General features: G+C 58.2%; 1 protein-coding gene across 10 annotated transcripts in view; it reads right to left on the reverse strand.

Annotated features, from left to right (window-relative positions):
* NPHP4 (nephrocystin 4) overlaps positions 1-16,291 on the reverse strand; it is a 111,088-nt gene that overhangs the window by 14,713 nt on the left and 80,084 nt on the right. For all 10 annotated transcript variants that reach the window (XM_042995967.1, XM_042995966.1, XM_042995970.1 and 7 more), the window contains 3 exons: positions 11,947-12,107; positions 7,409-7,586; positions 1,322-1,447 (listed from right to left, as the gene is read on the reverse strand). In XM_042995967.1, coding sequence (XP_042851901.1) covers positions 1,322-1,447; positions 7,409-7,586; positions 11,947-12,107 — 465 coding nt within the window. The remainder of the gene's footprint in view (positions 1-1,321; positions 1,448-7,408; positions 7,587-11,946; positions 12,108-16,291) is intronic.

Raw genomic sequence — 16,291 nt, forward strand, 5'->3', positions numbered from 1 at the left:
ACAAGCAAGGCTGGGGGTTAATCCACGGGCTCACGTGTCAGACTGAGTCACTCAGTCCCAAAGAAACCAGAAATGGGATTCCAGCACTGCAGAGCCTAGAAGCACTTCCTCAAACTCTGCACAACGTCCCACTTCCCAAGCCTTGCCCGGTAGGGGAAGACAGGCTGTCCGAGGAAGCGCCCCGTCCTCTGGCTTTGATCCAACAGGCCCCGGGTCGGGAACCAATGACTCCAGAGACTCTCAATTCGCTCAACAAACCCTCACCGGTCACAGCTGCCTGCGCTGTCTGGCAGAGTCCCTGACCTGCTGGGTCCCGAGGCCGTGCCTTTCACAAATACTCCTAGCCTGTTCTTGGACCGGCCAGGGGTGGAGAAATACCGGCCCCTAAGTGGGAAGTCTGGATTCCCACCCAAGTTCACCACCCTTACCCACTCAACGGGCCACATCACAAGACCTCCTCTGCCTCGGTTTCTTCAACACTACAAGCAGGAAGCCTGGAACGCCTCTCAGCCTGACTGGATCACAGCTCTCAGACCCCTCTGAGCATCTGGAGCCCTGGGGCCCCTCTCCCAGGAGAGCGTACGAACACCCACAAAGTCTTGGCTGGAGTTTCAGGGAGCTCGTGGGGTCCCGGAGGCCTCGAGGAGCGGGGGCTTCATCCTGGGGCACGGGTTCAAGGCCAACAGCATCAGAGGACTGTCCACACGGGAAGCGCAGGGCAGTTGTGGATCCACACCCGGTGGCCTACAACATGGGGACACTGCCCAGAGGGCGCACCCCGCTTTTCGTCCCACCGACACCTACTTTGTTTCCAGGTCTGCGGGTTATCTAAGGGTACGGAAAACCCTGGACGCTCCCTGCTGTGAACAACATTCTCAGCAAGTGCAGCCTTACTCCCAGGCTCCGTAATGCTTTATTCCTCTCCCCGATGTGGGGTTTTCAAATTTGCTTTTTAAAACTCAGTCTCTGTGCATCCTGACCTTTTCTTCGTTTCCGCTTCCCCTGCAGATGGGCAGCTATCCAAAGACACATGCTGCTCACCGGATTGGAATGTGTCTACAGAACAGCACAGACAGCCTCCACAGAGCGCGGTCTCCAGCGTGCTGGGTGCTGGGGCGGCCTGCCGGCCCACTCAGGCAGGCACTGAGCTGGACACGACGGCCACGGCGCTGCCCCAGATCCAGAGGGACGGCAAAGCCCCACCCAGGCCCACACGTGCACCTGCACGCATGCACGCACACACACAGCCCTCACTCCACCCCACCCCCACACCAATCTCACGTGCAAGTGACCCAGCTGCCCCCGCCCACTCCCCACTCACGTCTCGGCGCCCCACGCCTGAGCAGGCTGCCTCCCTCGAAGTGGCCGGTTCTGTCATTCGAGATGACCCGTGACCTGGAGGGTGGCAACGTGCTGGAATCCCTTACTCTCTGTTCACACACGTGACCTAAATGAAGTCATACAGAGAAAGACAGATACCATATGTTTTCACTCCTATGTGGATCCTGAGAAACTTCACAGAAGACCATGGGGGAGGGAAGGGGGGGGAAGTTAGAGAGGGAGGGAGGCAAACCATAAGAGACTCTTGAGGACTGAGAACAAACTAAGGGTAGATGGGGGGTGGGGGAGAGGGGAAAGTGGGTGATGGGTATTGAGGAGGGCACCTGCTGGGATGAGCACTGGGTGTTGTATAGAAACCAATTTGACAATAAAGTTCATAAAAAAAAAAAAAAACACCCCAGCATAAGGTATTAACAGTGAAAAGGAGTCTGATGAGACACATCAATATTCCCTGCAGGAAGTTCTGGTTTGCAAAGGGCCTGTCCACACCCCCAGCCTGCTAACACCCCAAAATGGCACGGTGGGTCCCGAATCTGCTTGGTAGTCGAGATGCGTCCGCTTCCCCACAGCGAGCTCGAGCTGCAGGTACTCAGGGCGCCTGCTCAGACTCACGTCGTGATGTCCCCAGCAGCCCCGTGATGTGGGACGGCTGTCACACCCCGGCTCCAGCCTTTCCGATGTCACCCTGCTCAAGGAAGGCCTCTGTGCACGTCCGCAAAACTCTGACAACACGCTGAAGATAAAAGAGCCTCCACAAGCTAGAATCTTCTGGAGTTGTTTCCATAAAGAAGCCTCAGACAGAAGCATGAGCTTCAGAGGGATGGGGCACGAGCCCAGAGGCATAGGGCACCGCACAGCTGCCCAGGCTGCTAATTGGCCGATGTCTGCGAGGCCCTGGGACAAGGAGTGTTTGCCTGCAGAAACATTTCTCCCAGGAGGGAGGATGGAGCCTCGGTGCCCAGACACGACTCCCACCGCAAGGAGGCAGAGCATAGCTGATGACGTCAGATTTCCAACGAAACACTCGTGCGGCTGGCTTCCCTGAATCCCACTGGCCGGGGCGGAACACCTGCAGGTGTGGGGCGTCCTGGCGATCTCTCTGGGAGTACCCCCTCCCCGCCTCCACTCTGCCCAGGGGAGGACAGGACAGAGTGGCTTCCCGGCTCCACTATGCCCTCCTCTGCCTCTGTTCTGCCAGAGGCTGCCGCTCTCAAGGGCGAGCCCGGCGCTGGGCACACGAGCACGCCCGTGACCACAGTGTGAGCAGGTCCTCAGCAGTGGTGACAAAAGTGACATTTTCATCTCCAGCTGCCTGACAGAGGGTCTCCCTCTCGACGGGTTCTGAGCTGAGGCTGGGGAGGAAACGCCTGTCCTTCAAGGTAGGTCACGTGGTCTCTGCCGGCCACCAATGGGGCCACCACTGCAGCCGCCCCTGCAGACCCCGGGGATTAGCAGCTGGACCCTGCAAGCATAGACGGGGACCCCAAAGATGTGGGGGTGACAGCAGACCACTCTCAGGAGGCCAGCGAGGACAAAGGCTCTAATCTGGGCGTGGGGGAAAATGCTCGATTCAAAAATGACAGATCACCAGCTCTGGCCAAATCAAGGAGTGACTCACTCAGTGTGGTTTAGAGGCTGGCGATAAACGGTAAGCAGGGTCCTCCCCTCTGGGGACTTTCGTCCTGGTCACCCGCCCTACTGCCCCCGGGTGCTCACAGCTCCACAAGCAGCCCCGGCAGGCGTGAGTGACGCGTCCACGGCCTCCCACGCCCCGTCAGGGAGACCACCGTCTGGGGCAGGTGCAGAGCCTCCTCTGACACAGCACCTCACTTCAGGCCTGGGGAGCGAGGGGTCAAGCCACCTGCCCACAGCAGGCAGAGAGACCAGTCCCGGAGCCCAGGCGCCTCCTGCCGGGTGCACGCCAAGTCACCGTGACATGCCGGACGGCAGGACTGCCTCCTCTGCAGCAGGCCCCTCACTCGTCCCACCACTAAGGCGGCTGCTAAGGTGACAATCCCACCCGTGCCGGCCCTGTGTCCTGAGAACGCGCTTCTGGAGCCCCGAATGTTCTCCGTCTCTGCTCTGCTGGGAAGCTGACAACTTGCCCACAGGGGTCCACCCACCGCCCACCCTCTGTGACAGAAGCTGTGAGTCTCCTGCCAAACACTCCTCTCATCTCCCGGGGGTCTGTTTACCCCAGTGTCACAGGCTCGTGATGCTTGTCCCCAAGAACAGAACCTGGTGTCAACATCCCTTTGCTGGGATCGGCTGCTGACGCCTCAGGGCTGCTTTGTCCCCTCAAGTCCAAGAGGAACAGAAGTCGAGGCAAGACGGGCCCCCCGCTTGCTCTCCACCCATTCCTGAATCTCTCACCACCAGGCCAGGTCACCATGGCCCCGCTGCTGGTCGAACACCCCCACGAGGCAGAACCAGCAGTGTCCCCAAGAAGCCCCGGGGCCCCTAGGGGGACAGATGGGCAGGGACACACAGCCTGGCCAAGCAGGGCCAAGCTCCTGCTCCCAGGAGCACAAGCCCCAAGTCTGACCCTCAACGCCCTGGTGCCAGCCAGCCACAGGTGCCCGGTTCCTGCCGCCAGCTGGGGCTCCTGGCTCTCAGCGCGGTTTCTTCCTGGTGAGGAGGGCGGCGTGGGGCCAGAGGGTCTCGCGAGCTCCCCACCCCACCCCGAGGACCCGCTCTGTCGGTCACCTGGCAGTGGATTCACGCCACTCCTGAGGGAAGCTGGGAACCGTCTGTGACCCTCCCTGAAGCACAGGCCAGGCGGCCTTCACCGCAGTCTTGCTGAAACGCGCAGACTGGTGACAGCTCCACTGGGAGGAACGCACGGAAACCCGGGGAACACACGCAGGGCGGGGTCTGGTGCAGCCAGCTCGCGGGGGTGGCCAGCGTCCTTGGAGCCCCGCGTCTCAGGAGGAGCGACCACGGGTCACCAGAGCGTGCGGGCGGGACCAGCAGGACCACGTGATCACCTCTGGACGGACAAGGGCCTTCCCTGAGCTCCACCATTTCCTCTGACGGTATCTGTGCTCACATCGGTGATTCATTCGGAAACGGGACAATAAACCGGGTAAGCTGAACGTACACGTGCTTCCTCAAGGCCCGGACGCAGCGAAGACACAGGCCTCCTCTGGGCACAGTCCGCGATCTCAAACTGCTGCGGGTTTTCTTTCCCTTCAGGGAGACTGGGTTAAGCTGCGGACCCACATGTTTGCTGTGGGAGCAGAAACGGCCTCCAGGCGGGCAGGGCTCCCGAGGCGGCGGCCGCAGAGCATGTCACCGCTGTCCGGCCCCAAGTCCAGGCTCTCTGTCAAAGCGCACACCACCTGGTCCTCCTTCGGCCCTGACAACCCGGGGATCCGCCCACGGGGCCGGGGATCGGGGCAGCCCCTCACTCTCCCGGGGCGCCCCCAGGAAGGGCTGCAGACACAAGTGATAACTGAGCTTCCCGATGAGCCACAGCCACACCGCACAGCCAGGATCGCTGGGACGGGACAGCATGGCTCTCGCGATTCCTACATGACCAACGATCACCGAGAGACACGGCAAACGAGGCCGCAGAGACCATCATGGAGCCCGTCGGAGCCGAGAGGCCGCCAGCAGGAGCACCACCCCCACCACGGGAAGGTTCACGGAAGGCCTGGGCGCGGAACGGGCCCCTCGTCCCGTGGCCTCGCGCTTCACCCCACGCGCTGGGAATGCAGAGCCACGGAGCACCACCCGGGAGAGGCCAAGCGGGCACTGTGACACCGGCAATGACCCCGCTCCCATCCCCCGGAGGCTCACACGGCCCTCATCCGATCTGCAGGCCTGTGCCTGCAGCTCGGCGCAGAACAATCGGTTTTACAAAGAAACAAAAGCTACGACACTTCTTTTTTTTATCCGAAAAATGCAAAATTTACACAGGCAACCACAGCGCGGCCGCATGGACACAAGTGTGCTGCTCGGCATCTGTCCTTTGTCAGCCCCCCTCTGTGTCCTCGCCCCGGCCTCTCGGCAGCGTCTCCAGCTCTCTCCCCTCAGGCGCTATCGCTCTCTTGCAGGCAAAGTATGGAAATGACAATTTAAGATAACATATAATGGAGCTAATCTTTCTTCTGAAGATAAGATTTAAAACCCGGAGTCACTGCACATTTGTGGGCTGGTGAATAAATATAAAAATAACCAACGCAATCTCCGAACCAGAGTGCCTCTCGCAGCTCCCTCGCTCATGTGAGCTTCTGAATGATGTCTGCTTCTCACATGAGGCTCATTTATTTCTCCAGAACCTAATTGAGTTTTGCTGTTTCCATATTGTCTGTTTTCAAGGCTGCCTCGGATCCTACATTTGTAAACAAGCAGGCAGAAACCTCCAACCTGACTTAATGAGCTGTGCCCTCCTCCTGCTGCGGCCGCCCCAGCCCGCCCGCCTCTGCACCGCCCGCACGGCCGGATGGGGCCCATGGGGCTCCAGGCTTTAAAGTCGGGCTGGGCTTTGAGGAATGGAAAATTCCCCAATAAAACGAGAGCGGTTTGAGTCTCATCTAGATAGACACGGCTCCAGAAACCTCAAATGGCTTGCTTCCATCCTGCTTGCCATTTCACCCCAAAAAACCCCAATCCTTCCACAGGCCCCTCAAGGGAGACTGCGTGGGCTTGCCCTCTGGCCCCACAGGCCTCACTCCGGCCCTCTTCCCTGCGGGGGGCACAGGTAGGCGTGCCCGGCCCAAGGTCCTGTCCATCAGGGCCTCGGTGGAGCCTCCCGAACATCCAGGCGGGACCACCGTAGCCCCGCCCAGCACAGACCAGTGCCCTGCTACCCACACGAGGACGGAGGAGCATCCGGGCTATGCTCAGGGTCTCTGGGGAGCAACCCTCGGGACACCGTCAGAAGGAAGGTCGGGGCGCTAAGCTCTAAAGAAGTGTGTTTCTCTATTCCTTCATCCCCAAGCTGCATGGAGGTCGAGGAACACTTCTTGCCTCTCTTGTGATGAGGTAATTCTACGGGCTGATGCTCTAGATGAAAATGTCTCCTGAAACCAGGCATTTCATCTCTGTGACAGAGATGCCCCATAGACAGCACCAAGAAACAAAACGTGGGCAAGGCTGAGATGATCAGAAATCGGGAACACCAGGGGCGCCTGGGGGGGCTCAGTCGGTTGAGCGTCTGACTTCAACTCAGGTCATGATCTCACGGTTCAGGAGTCTGAGCCCCGTGTCAGGCTCTCTGCTGTCAGCACAGAGCCCACTTTGGAACCTCTGTCCCCCTCTCTCTGCCCCTCCCCCGCTCACATATGTGCACACGAACTCTCTCTTAAAAATAAATAAACGTTTAAAAAAATAGGTTTAAAAAAAAGAAATCAGGAACACCAAACAACTGGTGCCAGGACAGGCTCGGGGGTCAAGAGCAGACCTAGTGGTCGAGGACAGGCTCAGGGGTCAAGGACAGATGCCCAGTAATCAAGGACATATTCCCAGTCGTCAAGGTCAGGTGTCCAGTGGTCAGGGACAGGTGCCCAGTGGTCAAGGACAGAAGTCCAGTGGTCAGGAACAGATGATCATGGTCAAGGGTAGATGCCCAGTGGTCAAGGACAGATGCTCATGGTCAGGGACAGATGTCCAGTGGTCAGGGACAGATGTCCAGTGGTCAGAGACAGATATCCAGTGGTCAGGGACAGATGTCCAGTGGTCAAGGATAGATGGTCAGTCGTCAAGGACAGATGCTCATGGTCAAGGACAGGTGCTCAGTGGTCAAGGACAGATACTCACGGTCAAGGACAGAGGCTCATGGTCAAGGACAGATGCTCATAGTCAAGGACAGGTGCTCAGTGGTCAAGGACAGATACGCACAGTCAAGGACAGAGGCTCGTGGTCAGATGCTCAGTGAGTAGTCAAGGACAAATGCCCAGGGGTTGAGGGCAGACTCAGTGGTCAGACATGAGAGATTTTCTGAATTCCTACTGATTACGTGATGTCCACGATATGGCCACGAGGGAGCTCATGCGCCAGCTGGGAAAATGAGTGTCCACCCGAGAGACGGCACAAGGCCAGGCAAAGCTACGGGGCCTCTTACCTATGTTGGCCAGGGTCAGGTGTAGCCAGCCCTTCACCACCGCGTAGACGCCGATGGGCTGGATGCTGCCAAGCCTGGTCACATCCCCACTCACCACCACGTCCTGTTCATATTCGGTCGCCACGACCTCGAGCTCGTGCGAGACCTGCACAGCCGGCCGCCCCTGGCGAAGGAGATGCTGCAGAGAAAGCGGCAGTCAGAGGGCGGCCAAGGCAGAGCTTACCTGCTGAAAACCTAAGTCCTCTCGGGTTTTCCCGCAAATTCTTTAATAAAGTGCACCCGGTTCACCAAGTAAACGCCACGGATTCACAAACAGGCCCGGCAGCCACCCTCCTGGAGCCCCCCCTTCTGTGGGAAGAACGATGGAAAATGAGCAACGGAACAAGGCTGGGGACACAGAGCGGACCCCGTCCCCGGCGAGAGCTTCAGGAAGGAGGTGTAAACCAGGCAGGGAAGGCTGGAGGCACAGCAGGCCCAGAACGCAGAGTACAGACCCCCACACACACGCAGGGCTGGGAACATCGCACTTCAGCGTGGCTGGAAGACAGGTGGCGGGTGGGAGCAGGGTCACGGGGTGGCTGAGGCCCGACTGTGAGGGTCCACACCAGGACCTTCCTGACCCGGTTCCCTCTGCCAACCCAGCTCACCCCTCGGTGCTCTGCCTGAGCCCAAGCACCAGTGAGGCCCTCAGGGGGATGGTGGGACCACAGCCACCCCCAAGCCCAGCTGGGCCTCGGAGGCCGTGGTAAAGTCACCTGCCCTCTCAACTAGTGCTTCTCACACACAAACAGGCGCGTGGGACCAGACGAAGGTCCCGGCTTTTGGAATTCTTCTGCGTCTACGGCACCAGGCGTGACCGGCTCTGGGAGCAGAGGTGTCCAAAATGACCCCTCCTTAGTGGGTCTGGCGGCTTCCAGGTGCTTCAGACCCTGCCTGTTTAGCAGCGCGGGTCCACAGAGCCCCACATAACCACACACACGTTCACAGCCAGGACCCCCCTGGAGAACAGCCAACCGATCTCCGTTGCAGGAACCACACCCTGCCACACCGGGAAGCAGAAGTGCCAAAAACCCAAAACAAAACAAAACAAAAAACAAGAGCTATCACTTCTCGCTCTGAGATTGGAAAGACAGTCTTTAAGCTAACACCCTTAAAGGTGGGTGTACGGGACGAGCAGGCGCCCTCGTCCTCATCTAGGAGGAGCGGCCCCACCAGGCTCCCGGGCAGCACGCCCGGCTGGCTCTGCAGGCCGAGACTTTCGCACATGCGCACCTCTGACTCAGAAGCACGCTTCTGGCAAGTTCTCATCTGTGGACAGCCGAGCGTAAGGGCAAGGAGCACGAGTTCCGAGTCAGAACTGCGCGAAAAGCCTGGCACTGCTCTCGTCGGTGTGGCCTGGGGCCTCGGTTTCTCAGCCGGACATGAGGATAACACAGCGTGAGCTCAGGGCCGGGCTGGGGACACAGTCAGTGAAGCACGGGAGCCACTGTCACCATCACCCTAACTATATGGTCGTATTCTCAGGAACTGAAGATGCTGCCTGCACTGTCGCTCGCTCGCTGGCTCGAAGGGACAGTCCCCGCCCGACGCCAGCAGCAGGTGAGGGCAGCCACGACCACGCCTTACAGAGCACCCCTCCCACAGGCCCGGCTCCTAACTAGCTCAGCATCTCGGAATCCAGGGGATTCTCTCCTCTCGGCCACAACTTTTAAAGACTTTATTTTTAAAAAGTAAATTTTAACTTGAATTTACCCAAGTAAGAGTCAATAATCACGACAGCGTTTAAGAGGCTATTCCTAGAGGACAAGAGAAAATCACTTCCTCTCCAGGTGACGGCACCCAGGGACACAGGGCTCAGCTGGGGATGAGGTAGGAGCCACAGTGGGCCCCAAATCCACAGGGGCTCCTCTCTGCCCTTCCAGCGCGGCCCCAGTACTGCCATGAGTATTCCTCCCCACATTCGTCCACTCCCTCCTTCTTCCTTCCCCATTCCCTCACCCCTCCCTCTTCCCTGCATTCATCTCTCCTCTCACCATTCCCTCCTCCCTCCATTCCTCATCCCTCCTCCCTCCGCTCCTTCCTCCCTCCTCCCCTACTCCCTCCTTCCCTCAAGCCTCTTCCTTTCCTCCCTCCTCCCCCAACTCCTCATCCCTCCTCCCTTCCCTTATCCCTCTACCCCCTGCTCCGTCCTCCCCCCACTCCATTCTCCCTCTTCCCCCACTCCCTCACCCCTCCTCTCTCCATCCATTCTCCACCCTTCTTCCCTCCCCCCTCACTCCGTCTTCCTCCTCCCCTCCGCCCACTCCCCTCTTCCCATTCCCTTCTCCCCTCCTCCACTCCCTCTCCACTCCATCCATTCCCCCACCCCCTTCCCCCCCCTCACTCCCTCCTCCTCCCCTCCTCCCATTCCCTCCTCCCTGCCTCCACTTCCTCCTCCCTCCATCCATTCCCCCACCCCTCTTCCCTCCTCCCTCACTCCGTCTTCCTCCTCCCCTCCTCCCATTCCCTCCTCCCTGCCTCCACTCCCTCCTCCCTCCATCCATTCCCCCACCCCTCTTCCCTCCTCCCTCACTCCGTCTTCCTCCTCCCCTCCTCCCATTCCCTCCTCCCTTCCTTCACTCCCTCCTCCCTCCATCCATTCCCCCACCCCTCTTCCCTCTTCCCTCACTCCCTCCTCCTCCCCTCTTCCCATTCCCTTCTCCCTTCCTCCACTCCCTCTCCACTCCATCCATTCCCCCACCCCCTTCCCTCCTCCCTCACTCCCTCCTCCTCCCCTCCTCCCATTCCTTCCTCCCTTCCTCCACTCCCTCCTCCCTCCATCCATTCCCCCACCCCTCTTCCCTCCTCCCTCACTCCGTCTTCCTCCTCCCCTCCTCCCATTCCCTCCTCCCTGCCTCCACTCCCTCCTCCCTCCATCCATTCCCCCACCCCTCTTCCCTCCTCCCTCACTCCGTCTTCCTCCTCCCCTCCTCCCATTCCCTCCTCCCTTCCTTCACTCCCTCCTCCCTCCATCCATTCCCCCACCCCTCTTCCCTCCTCCCTCACTCCCTCCTCCTCCTCCCCTCCTCCCCTCCTCCCACTCCCTTCCTCCCCCATCCATCCCCTCACCCCTCTTCCCTCCTCCCCCTACTTCCTCATCCCTCCTCCCTCACTCCGTCTTCCTCCTCCCCTCCTCCCACTCCCTTCCTCCCCCATCCATCCCCTCACCCCTCTTCCCTCCTCCCCCTACTTCCTCATCCCTCCTCCCTCACTCCGTCTTCCTCCTCCCCTCCTCCCACTCCCTTCCTCCCCCATCCATCCCCTCACCCCTCTTCCCTCCTCCCCCTACTTCCTCATCCCTCCTCCCATCCTCATTCCTCATCCCTCCTCCCCCCTTCCCCCATCGCTCCCTCCGTTTGCTCATTCTCAGCCACACAGCTCCATGCCTACTGTGGGTCACGACTGTGCTGGAGATGGGGTAACCGTCCCAAGCCCACCCTCCAGGACATCACCAGCCAGTGTGGGAAACACACAGTGGCCACGATGATCCCTTGGGGCCGCACCGGACAATGACCCAGGAAGGCCCAAGGGACCGGAGTGAGGACCGAGTGAGGACCGAGAACATGAGCTGACACCTGCGAGTGCGCGCTGCGGGCGACCCTGTTCCCCTGGGGGCAGAGATGGACACCGAGGCGGGCGGAGGGGGGACGCAGCCCCGTCAGCCCTTAGGAGGAGGAGGGGAGCGTGGCGTCAGGGGAGCCACGCGCATAGCCAGGGGCACCACGGGATGGCAGCCGTGAGCTCGTCGCAGTGAGGGCCACCCAGCAGCAAGGAGTGACGGGGCTGCTGCAGGGGTAGGGCTCACAGCGGGGGATGGGGGTGGGGGGAACCGAGGGCCCCCGAGGCTGAATCTGGAAGGAGGTCAGCTAGTGGGTGACTCTCAGAGCTGGGGGGGGGGGGGGGGGGCTGCAGCTGTGGAGCCGTGTCCTCTCACACCTCCGTGCCACCGCTGGGACGTCGTGTCCTCAGTCCCTGGCCCAAGAGCACAGTGCAACTACACTGACCCTCTGGGGGCAACTCTGGGGAAGAGCCTTAAATTCACCCACGGACACAGGTCTTAGTATACGAGGAGGAGGGAAAGCTTAGAGACAGAATCAGGTTCCATTACAGTGAGGAAAGCACGACTCGAGTAACCGAGAGCAGGCACCAGGTGATCTTGGCACACTCCACTTGGTGCCCCAGCTCCTACCTCCGGGCTGAAGGGGGGACTCCCGCAGGCCCGGCCGCTGCCCCCGGGGAAGGCGCATCCTCACGTCGAGGGGGCGGGAGGTGACCTCACCAGGGGTCAGTTTTGGGGGGAGCGGACCGATGGCTGAGAAAATAGAACCTGGTATTGCACAGCTGAGACCCCGTGAAAACCTTCTCCTTGGGGCGGGACAGGATTTGTGAACAAAGAAGTCAGACCCCGGTCCCGCACCGGATGATGACCACCGAGCGGGCGGAGCCTCCCAGAAGGGCCACCCCACCCGGGCCGGGCTCGGCCAGCAGAGCGCAGCCACCTTCATCGGGACGGCTGCAGATCCAACGAGGAGCAGAGAGTCTCCATCCCAGACGTCCACCTGGAGGGTCTGCGCGGCCAGGTAGTGGCTGAACCGACTCTGCTCTCCGGGCCTCAGGAATCCAGGCTCCGCCAGGAACTTGAGCTGAAAGCCAGGAGAGCCTGTGCAAAGAGGCCCCAAATGAGTCCACAGGTAATTAGAGCCATCTATCGTCTTCACACTTTGAAGAGATTTCTGCTCTGGTCACGATCACTAATTTCTGCTTCCGTCGTAACTACAGTTTAATAAACACATTAATCAAAAACGTCGTAAGATATCCAAATTTACAAAACAAAGAGTCGTGTCCAGAAGTCTGCGTTTCTTCCCAATACATACAATGAACTCCTCCCAAAACACGATTTAGGGTTTTCACCGAACCCTCGTGAAACAGTCCCTCCCGAACGGGGACAGGCATCCCGGTGGGGCTGCCGGGGGAGGCCGTGATTCCGTGTGCAGAGTTTAAGGAGCATCGCAGTCTGCGTCTGCTGTCAGAGAGGGGCCGGCAGACGGCCGTGGGAGCTCGCGCTGAGGTCGAGCTGAGCACACGGGGCTCGCGAGGCCCAGCCTCCGCCCCAGCACGGGGCCTCCTCGGGGCTGTCCCAGCCGCCAGGCTTATTACTGACAAGGGAGCAGACAGCAGCCCAGGCCTGCAGCCTCTCGAAGCGGCAGCGCCATCCGTTCTACGTCGGCAGAGACAGCGAGCTGCAGCGCCGGGGAACACGCTCACGGAGCCCCTGGTGAGCCCAGTACTAAGTCTCGGGAGGAAGGGCCACGTGTTTACTCAGCAGGGGGAACAGGTTCCAGGGTCCTCACCCCACCCCAGGGGGGCCCACACAGTAACGCCCCATCCGCTCTCAGGACCTGGACAGTGCTCCCTGTGGAAGGAGGGAAGCCGGTCGGGACAGGACACAGCACTGGGGGCTGAGAGCGGTTGGGGGCGGAGGGCCTCGCACGGGCCCAAGGGATACAGAGCCAGGACCAGCTGCCAACGGCCTGGCACCGGCCACAGCGAGGGAGGTCACAGGGGCACCTCCTGGAGCAGGGGAGCAGTTAGGAGCCAGGACAAAGGCTCAGGGAGGGCCGGCCGTGACACCGTGCAGGCCAGTCCCGAGCATCACATCTCCAGTGACCAGACGAAGTCACAGGCTGAATGGAGGCCAAGGACACCCACCGCCCCTGCCCCAGTGCCACCAGCCAGCTGAGACATCCGGTGCTCTCTGGACACCCCTCCATAATGGGTGGCTCCTCAGAGGCATGGTGGACACTGGAACAAAGACCTGTGACCAGCCCAGCCCCAGCTCAAGGCACCGATGCCACAGCTCCACCTGCCAGGTGCACCTGCGCTGCGGAGAAGGAACAGCTCGGGCACCGGCTTCCACGCCGGTCCGGCTTCCGACTCAAAGAGGCAGAATAGATCTGAACCCTGTGGGCCAACTTCCCAAACGACACCCATAGACACCTGGCCTGGGGGCTCCATGCTCCACCCCAGGGTCCCCCAGGCCCAGACTCTCCACCCGGGTTCCACTTGCTCGCCAATGTCCCCACTGGACCCTCGACGCTCCTTCCCACCCTGGCTCCTTCCCAGCCTGCGAGGCTGGCTCCTTCCCCCTCCCCATCACTACCTCCTATCAGCTGCCCGGTCTTCTTGATGCAATATAATAACTGGGACCCCCCACCACGCACCAAACACCGCGTGGGGATCACACGGGAGAAGAGGACGAACGGGTCCCAGCCTGATGGAGCTCACGGTCTCAGGACAACACACTGAGCCCAGAGCTGATGGTGTGCTGAGCACCTGGGGGAGGCCTGTGGGGCTGTGGGGGCCCTCCTGGTTTGGGCCCAGCCTCAGGGCTCTCACGCGGGAGCCGCCCAGTCCCCCCGCACCCCGCAGGCTTGGGTCCCTTCACTCTGTCTGGCTCAAATGACCGGCTCCTCGGCGGCCTCCCCTGAGGCCTCCGCTCCCTGTGGTCCATCCATCACTGCACAGCATCCACAAAGGGAGCCCTGTGCCATCTCCACCACCCTCAGAAGTCTGCGATGCTGCTGACCATCTACTCAACCAAGACAGACCCCAGGGGCAGTGGCACCTCCCCAGGGTCCGCTCAGGCTCCCAAGCTTACCTCCCTCTCCGCCCTCACAAACACGGAGCCCCAGCCCCCCACGCCCACCCCCGGGCTCCTTCCTGAGCCTCAGTCCAGCCACACCCCTGTGTCCAAGTCTGGAGGAGTCTCTTCCTCTGGCTGGACGGTCCTCAGCCTCTGCCCCTCCTTCCTGACTCACAGACACCCCTGCTCCGTGAAGGCATCCACAACTCCCACAGATGACAGGCACGTTCTAAGACTACAGTCTACAATCACCAATGAACACACGGCAGCTAGGAATATCTAGGCACCAAATGACAATGCAAAAATCTAGAGACGCAAGGAGAAACAGATAAAAACATAATAATAGTAGAGAACAACTAATCACTTTGTTTTCAAGTCAGGTCAAGCCCACAATAAATAAGGATATGAAAGACCAGACCAGCTAATCCCTGAGGTGGAGCGTGTGCATATACGTACGACACTGCTCCCCAACAACAGAATACATCTTTCGAATGTATTTGGGACGTTAATAAAAGTTAATTATGTGTTAGGCCACAAAGAAAACCTAACTATGCTCCATAAGGTAAAAATATTACAAATAATATTCTCTGATCACAATGCAACAAACCAGAAATTGGAAACAACTTTTAAAAACAAATTTACAACTTACTTTTAAATAATTCAATGTCAAAAGGGAAACAAAATTGAAATAGATTTTCTAGAAAAGAATGAAAATTCTACTTATCTGAATCACCAAAACATAATGCAGCAACCAAAGGAAAATTCATAGCCTTGAATACTCTGCATCCATAAAGACAGAATTAAAATAAATGAGTTAAATAACTCAAATTAGAAAAACAACAGTAAAGAACACCCGCCCCCCCCAAAAAAAGTAATAAAGATAAAGGCAAGATTTCGTTGGTTTGAAAACAAATAAACAGCAAAACCCACCATGAGGTACACTTCTGAGTCTTTGGAAAGACGGGTAAATAGAAATGAGCAAGTGAGGAAATGTCCCTGTGCCTGGCAAGTCTGCTCCTGCCCCACGAGGGCCATTCTCTTCATGTTAACCTATGGATTCCCCAGAACCCCTAAAAAGGGCCTAACAAGTTCATTTGGAAAACCAGCCCAGCCAGAATGTACAGAGAGGTGGGGGACGGGGAGGGGCAGGGCTGCTATAAATGCAAAGCACAGCCAAGTAGCACCTCTGACCAAATAGCATGCCTGCCTTTCCTGGTCAGATAATCTAATGCAGAGTCTCACAAACCACAGCCCACAGGCCGATCTAGCTGGGAGCTAAGAATGGCTTTCATCTTTTTAAAGAGTTGTTAAAAAAAAAAAAAAAAAAAAGATTCCAGAGGGAACATATGTAACCCAGAAAGTCTAAAATATTTACTATCTGGTCCTTAACAGAGATCAGTTTGCCAACCTCTGGTCCAATGGAGCAAAATATAAAATCCAGAAATAAACCCACTTGATAAAAAAATGTTGGTACGTGATAGGGGTGGCCCTCAAGTCCCTGAAAAAAAAAAAAAAAAGATGTCCTTTTTAATAAACAGCACTGGGTCAAAAGGAGAGACATTTGAAAAAAGATAACATTGGATCCCTATCTCCCATCACACAATAGAATAACCTGCAAATAAACCAGAAATCTCATGTGAAATATGAAACCTACAAACCCTCCAAGAAAACGTGTGCTTCTCTCTACGAGCTGGCGGGGAGGACGCCCTCCTATCCAGGACTTGGGAAAACTCAGAAGCAATACAAAGGAAGACTGGCACATTAGACGGGACGAAAACAAAACTTTACTTTGGAAAACCCGCCAGAAGCAAAGAAAAGACAAAGCAGGAGAACGTATCTGCAACTGACGTCACAGGCAACAGTTAATCCCCCTAATAAACAGAGTTCCCAAAACAGAGGACAGAACGGACAAAAACTCAGGGAGAGAAATGGAAAAAGATAGGAATAGAAGTTTGCAGACAAGGACAAATCTAAAAGACACTCCACTTCACTCGTTATAACAGAAATGCAAATTAAAACTTCACAAAGATCCATCTCACATGATCAGACTGTAGAACTCCCAAAGGTAAACAACCCATTTTGTGGGCAAGGCCCTGAGGAAAGAGGCAGCCCCAGGCACTGCCAGTGAATCACAGGAAGGTCATGGGCTAAGCCGGTGGGGGGTGGGGGGGTGGGGGGGCGGGGAGCGTAGGTAACCCAGT

This window comes from Panthera tigris, chromosome C1, assembly GCF_018350195.1.
Source record: "Panthera tigris isolate Pti1 chromosome C1, P.tigris_Pti1_mat1.1, whole genome shotgun sequence".
NCBI classification, from domain to species: domain Eukaryota; kingdom Metazoa; phylum Chordata; class Mammalia; order Carnivora; family Felidae; genus Panthera; species Panthera tigris.